Raw genomic sequence first — 6,018 nt, 5'->3', positions numbered from 1 at the left:
TAACTTCCATGTGCTGTAACCACTTTCACTTCCTCATTGAGGTTTGGTTTGTAATTTATTGCTCTCCGAAATGCACCATGGAAGATGGCACCGTGTACTTCGGACATGCAGAATGGAAGGAGACCTCAAGTCCTTGCTGCTATTCAACCTCATCTTGGATAAGAGGTTTTGGAGGTTGATCCCTTCTGCACAGAACAGCTCCTGGTGGTTACCGTTACCTCCACCGGGGCTCATCCCTGCCTAGGGGCAAACACAACCGACTGGAGCTGGAAACGCTACCCGGCTCTGCAGGAAGGCAGCATCGATGAAGCTGCTGCTCGGCGGGTGTTGTCTGAGCAGGGCTGGGAGGAGAGGGGTGCTCGGCGCCAGCCTGGTGCGGGGATGCTGCGGGGCGCTGCGGGCTGCGGCCCCTTTAAGGACAATGAGGGCGGGAGCCTTGCTGGGGCGCGGAGCTTCTCGCCCCCTTCCGTCCCGTCGCTGCTCTCGCGAGAGCTGCCGCAGCGCGGCCTTTCCGAGGACACCCGGCCAAGATGGTGAGCGCGGGGGGTACCGGCGGCCGCCATCCGGCTCCATCCGCCGCGGCCGCCGCCTCCTCGGGCCCGGCACCGGCGCTGCTGCCGCGGCGGCCCGGGCTCTTTGCTGTGGGCGGGGATTGGTTTCTCCTGGGGGCTGTGCGGGGCTAGGCCTCGGCGGGGTCCGCAGGGCCGGGGCTGGCGGCGGGGAGGGGTGCGGTGAGCAGGGCCCTGACGCCCGCTCCTCCCTGGCGGCTGCAGGCGGAGGTGGAGCAGAAGAAGAAGCGAACGTTCCGTAAGTTCACCTACAGAGGGGTGGACCTGGACCAGCTCCTCGACATGTCCTAGTAAGCGCTGCGGGAGCCGGGGCTGGCGCGGAGCCGGGCCCCGTGCTGGGGCTGCGGGGTTGGTGCGGGTTTGTCGGGGGCTCCCGGGCTCAGCGCGCCCGTGCCTTGCAGCGAGCAGCTGATGCAGTTGTACAGCGCCCGGCAGCGCCGGCGCCTCAACCGGGGGCTGCGCCGCAAGCAGCATTCCCTGCTGAAGCGCCTGCGGAAGGCCAAGAAGGAGGCGCCCCCCCATGGAGAAGCCGGAGGTGGTGAAGACCCACTTGCGGGACATGATCATCCTCCCCGAGATGGTGGGCAGCATGGTCGGCGTGTACAACGGCAAGACCTTCAACCAGGTGGAGATCAAGGTGAGGGGGTGCCGCAGCTGGGTCGCGGTCCGAGCTCGGCATTCCCCGTGTTAAGGTTTTCAGCGTGGGGGCTCCTGCGTGGAGCAAAACCGGCATGGAAGGGGTCTGAGAAGTGTCTGCCCTGTGTGCGGGCTGCTCACAGGAGGGCAGCTTTGGAGTAAGGGGGTGAGGCCGTGTGCTGCCTGCTCCCTCCTTACCCGTCGGCACTGGGTGAAACAGATCCCGTCCCAGAGGTTTCCTGGGAGTGGAATAACGCATGGTGTGCTGTGAGCTCACCCGGCCAGCAGCATTAAGGGACGTGAAATCCAGCCTGAGAGCACAGAAAGGCCCTGGATGTTGTGTGCTCCCCTCTTGGGGGGACAGAGGGACTCCCTCGTCCCGCTGAACCACATCAGGCCGCCAGTGGCCGATGCCCTGGCTGCTGCAGGGGGGTACGGGGGGGGTTGTGGTCTGTGCCCCAGCCCAGGTCGCTGCCAACACCAGTTTCTGTTCTCTCACAGCCTGAAATGATCGGTCACTACCTGGGGGAGTTCTCCATCACGTACAAGCCGGTGAAGCACGGGCGCCCGGGCATCGGAGCCACCCATTCCTCCAGGTTCATTCCTCTGAAGTAACGAAGCGGGAGCCTTTTCCATGTGTAAATAAAAGGTGTTTCTCACAAGGATTTCTCTCCTGGACTCAGCGTTCCTGGGGCTGTGGGCGAGCAAAACTCCCTCATCGCAGCCATGGTTTGATGTTCTCCCCAAAATTCACCTGTTCTTTTGGTCAGCACATGCAGCACACACAAGTGGGTTTAGTAGATGAGTTAAATTCCTTGTTCTTTGCCTTGTTCTTCATGATGGATGCCACTTCTGTCTGCTTTGAGGCATTTCCATCTATGTGACGTTACTCGGGGCGTTCCAGGTGTTGCTCCAGTCACACTGGGAATGCTGGGGAAGCGTCTGCTCCGTGCCTGAAGCGTGAGCTTGACCATGGAAGTAAAGCAGATTGAGGGGTGGGTGGCTGCCTGTGGCTTTGGAACCAGCCCATTCCCTGCATGGAAGGTGCCAAGGACACATCGTGGGGCACTGAGATCCTGAACTACTATTTTCTCATCTTAGATGTGGGATTCCAGAGGGTTTTGGTGTCTGCTCGGAGCAGGTGGGTGAACTGCTGGTTCCTCGCTCAGGCTGAGGGGGGTGGATAGGTTTTCCTTTATGGCCCCAAGGAGAAGCTGCTCTTCAGGACGATGTGGATGGCCCAGGCTGGCTCTGGAGCCACCCCAAGGTGCAGGGTAGCTATGGCGGCTGCCAGGGGTGTGGCAATGGCCCCAGCTCCGAGGAGCCATTCCAAGGGGTTCTCTGCAGGAGCCACTGGTGTGGAGGGTCCCTTTTATCACTGCCCCACTGCTCCCAGCACGCTAGTCCTGCAGTTTGCCACCATGGCCTGCCCTGGCACATCTCTGGTGTCGTCGTGGTGGTTGTTGTTGTTGGCAGAAAGCTGGGGCTGGGAAAACCTCACGATGCTGCAGGTGACCGTGGCCAGAGATAGTACAAACACACTGATGGCCTCATCCAGTGTTACCAGCACCTGAGGGCCAGGTCTTTGCCCCACAGGGGCTCGGTGCTGGTCTGGGGTGTGATCCCATCTGCCCAGGCTGCTACGGGCGGGGTGATACTGGGGACTTTGGGGTGGTCCCTGCTGTGGACACTGAGGGGTCTCTTGGGACCCTTTGGGTCTTTGAAACACCCTCCAGACCTTTCCTCCTGCCTGGGGATGCTGAGGCCGTTTGTCCTTCAGGCAAGATCTGTCACCAGGCTCCAAGTCCCTTTTGTTCAGGTGCTGTGACCTTGATGGTCCTCGTCCAGCTCCTGCTGATGGGGAGGGACGGGGACAAGGCCGTGTTTGGCCCCTCAGCCCAGCTCCCCTGCCCGCAGCCAGCCCCAGCCCGGGCCGCGCTGGCCTGGAGGTGGGTGACGGTGTCCTCGGCGTGAGCGGAGCATCCATGGGGGGGGGCCCTGGTGTGTGGCGCAGGTCACGGCCGCAGGCAGGGGGGGCAGGATCAGGCCGTGGGGGGGGGGAACGGCCCCGGTTGGGTCCAGCCGGGCCCTGCCCGAGGGGGGCTGATGGCTGCGGGGACAGCGCTGGGGGGGGCAAACCCCGGCGGTTGGGGGGGGCTGGGAGCCCCGCACGGTCCCGGTTCCCCCCGCACGGTCCCAACCTCGGGGGGGTGGGGGGGGAAGGGGGGCTCCGGCTGCCGCCCTCTAACGGCGGAAAATCCCGACCGGGAGCGACGGGGGGGGTTGGGGGGGGGGGGGGCGGGGGGCGGGATGCGGCTGCTCGGATGCGGCCTCGCCCAGCTCCGCATCGCCGCCGCCGCCGCCGGGGATGAGGTAACGGCAGCACCTGCCCCGCACCTCCCGCACCCTCCGGGGGTCCCGGCGGCTCCGGCCGCTGCAGCCCCCGGCGAGGCGGGGATGGGGGAGCGCTGCGCGGGGGGACCCCTGGTTGGGGGGGGTCGGAGGGGCTGGATGAGGCCGGGGGGGGGGTCTGATCTGCATCACCCCCCCCCCGATGTGCAGGGTGCCCCCGGCCCTGGCTGCGCCGATCTCCCGTTGCGGCGGGCGCGGCTCCATCCCGGGCACATCGGGGAGGTGGTGGGGGGCTGTCGGCAGGTTTAGCCCCCGCGTCCCGCATCCCCGGCTGCGGGGACAAAGGCTGGGCAATGCCGGGGCCCCGCCCGGAGCCCCCGGGTGCGGGGGGCAGCAGAGACCGTCCCCATCTTCATCCCCATCCCCATCCCCGCCCCGCGGGCAGGGCGAGGAGGGCAGCAGGGCCCGCGGCTGGGGGGTGCCCGCTTCTCCCCCCGGCCCGATGCGGGCTCGGATCCCCGCGGAGCCCCCCCCCACCCCCGCCATGCTCCTCGCTCCCCCCATAGCGGGGCCGGGCCGGGAGCTCGGGGCTGAGCCCCGGACCTGAAGCCCCAAACCTGCCCCTCAGAGATCCCGGTCTCTGAATCCCACCCAGGGCAGGGGGATCCCGCGGGTCCCAGTGCCGTGCCCCCGGGGAAGGAGGTGTCCCCAGTCCCCCTGGATGCCGCTGTGAGGTAGGTGCTGCCCTGGGCACGGGCTGGCAACGTCCCTGCCCTCCGGCTCCCGTGCCCGTTCCCGCACCAGTGCCATGGGCTGGGCTGTGGGGCTGGCCCTGCATGGGGGTCTCTGCTTTGGGGGTGCAGGGACCCCAGCACTCGCCCCACCGGGACCCTGCCAGGGCTCCACATTTGCCCAAAGGCTGTGATGTGCTTGTGCATGCCTCTGCATGCATGTGCATGTAGCAGACGTGTGTGGTGTGCGCATGTGTGTGGGAACAGCCGCTGTGTGCGGGTGTGGGTGCTGCAGGGGGTCGGATGCTGCATGTGGGGAGGGAGCAGGTCCCATGTGCCAGCATCCCTGCGTGTGCCCCACTATGTGCATGTGCTGCCCGGGAGCCGTGCCATGGGGCTGTGTGTGCGGGGCTGGCCTGGCGCTCCCTGGGGGCAGTTTGCTGTGGTCGGGGGTCCCCGGGGCCGGGTCGATCAGCGGGAGCTGGTGACAACACAAGTGTTTGTTTAACGTCCCTGGGGGGGGCTCCGGGAGCCGCAGCCGGATGGGGGCTCAGATGTGGCTTCTGTCAGAGGTGGCTGCGCTCAGCTGGTGCTGCGCTGCTGGGGCTCGACCGTGGTCCCCGTCCCCATCCCCAGTCCTGCTGCGGGGCTGGTGCGGAGAGCACGGGGTACAGGGGTGGGGGGCACCCCCGGCCCTGCCCTGGGGCAGTGTGCTGCAGGAGGCTGCGGCAGTGGGTTGGACAGCGCAGAGGAGGGGGCCAGGGCAGCACAGGGGGTGGTGGGAGCCGTGGGCATTGTGCTGGGTACCGCAGATGCTGCTTTGCACTCACTGATCTGCTGCAGCATCCGCCCTGCGGGGACCTTGCCGGATGAATCCCGGCCCTGCTGGTGGCCTTGGCCGGTCCAGGGGTGCCCTGAGCGGAGAGGGGCACTGCTGGGTGTTGGAGGAGCAGGGTCCCAGTGCAGTCACTCACACGGGGTGTGCCCATGGGCCCGCACCACCCGAGCCCCCGGGAGCCTGTGGGGCCGCTCTGGGTCCTATGGGGCAGGGACGGTCACGGTGCCGGAGGCTGAGCTCCGGGAGCAGCGCGGCAGCCCCGGCCCCTGCCCTCCCCGCTGTGTCTGAGGCGCTTCGCGAACGCCGGTGCCGCGCCGGCCCCTCCCCGCAGGCTGCAGATCCCGGCGTGGCTGCGGCTGTGGCGGATCCGGGCCCAGGGCTCAGGCACCGCTCATCTCCCCCCCAGACCCCCGGCAGGGGCAGGAGCTGGGGCAAGGCCGCTGGTGGGGGGTGCCCCATCCCTGCAGCAGCACCCCCCGGAGCTGGGGGGACCTCACAGGCCGGCCACCGCCCCACGGAGGGTCTGCGGTGGCCCCCAGGCTCCTCCAGCAGCATCTCACCCCCTGCAAACAGAGCTGAGAGGTTTGTGGTGCTGGGGGGGAGGAAAGGGGGGAGCTGTTCCCCTGCATCCTCCCAATGCTGTGCCCTCAGTGCTGACCCCCCCCCTCCCGGCCCCGTATCTGGTGGGTGCTCTGGAAGGGCCATGGACCCTCCTGCTCTGCCCCATCGCTGTCGCCATAGCAATGGGAGGCTCTGCTCAGCCTGCATCCCGCATCCCTAATCCTGCATCCCTGCATCATCCTGCATCCCTCACCCATCCTCTCGCAGCCGGTATCCTCCTTCCTGCATCCCTCATTGTTCATCCTGCAGCCTGTGTCTTGATTGTTTTGAT

General features: G+C 66.8%; 1 protein-coding gene across 1 annotated transcript; it reads left to right on the top strand.

The window, feature by feature from the left end:
• The first annotated feature begins 476 nt into the window (after positions 1 to 476).
• Positions 477 to 1,868, top strand: RPS15 (ribosomal protein S15). Its single transcript, XM_061474584.1, is given in 5 exon segments — positions 477 to 533; positions 774 to 859; positions 971 to 1,082; positions 1,084 to 1,206; positions 1,707 to 1,868. Coding segments are annotated over 5 exon segments (438 nt in total). The 5' UTR covers positions 477 to 530; the 3' UTR covers positions 1,821 to 1,868.
• The last annotated feature ends 4,150 nt before the right edge of the window (positions 1,869 to 6,018 follow it).

The sequence above is a fragment of the Pezoporus flaviventris genome, unplaced genomic scaffold, assembly GCF_033815535.1.
Source record: "Pezoporus flaviventris isolate CSIRO_AGI_PZ_B2104156 unplaced genomic scaffold, CSIRO_AGI_Pfla_v1 ptg000080l, whole genome shotgun sequence".
Taxonomy (NCBI): Eukaryota; Metazoa; Chordata; class Aves; order Psittaciformes; family Psittacidae; genus Pezoporus; species Pezoporus flaviventris.
The sequence above is the reverse complement of the archived record's forward strand: the minus strand, read 5'-3'. Positions and strand labels throughout refer to the sequence as shown.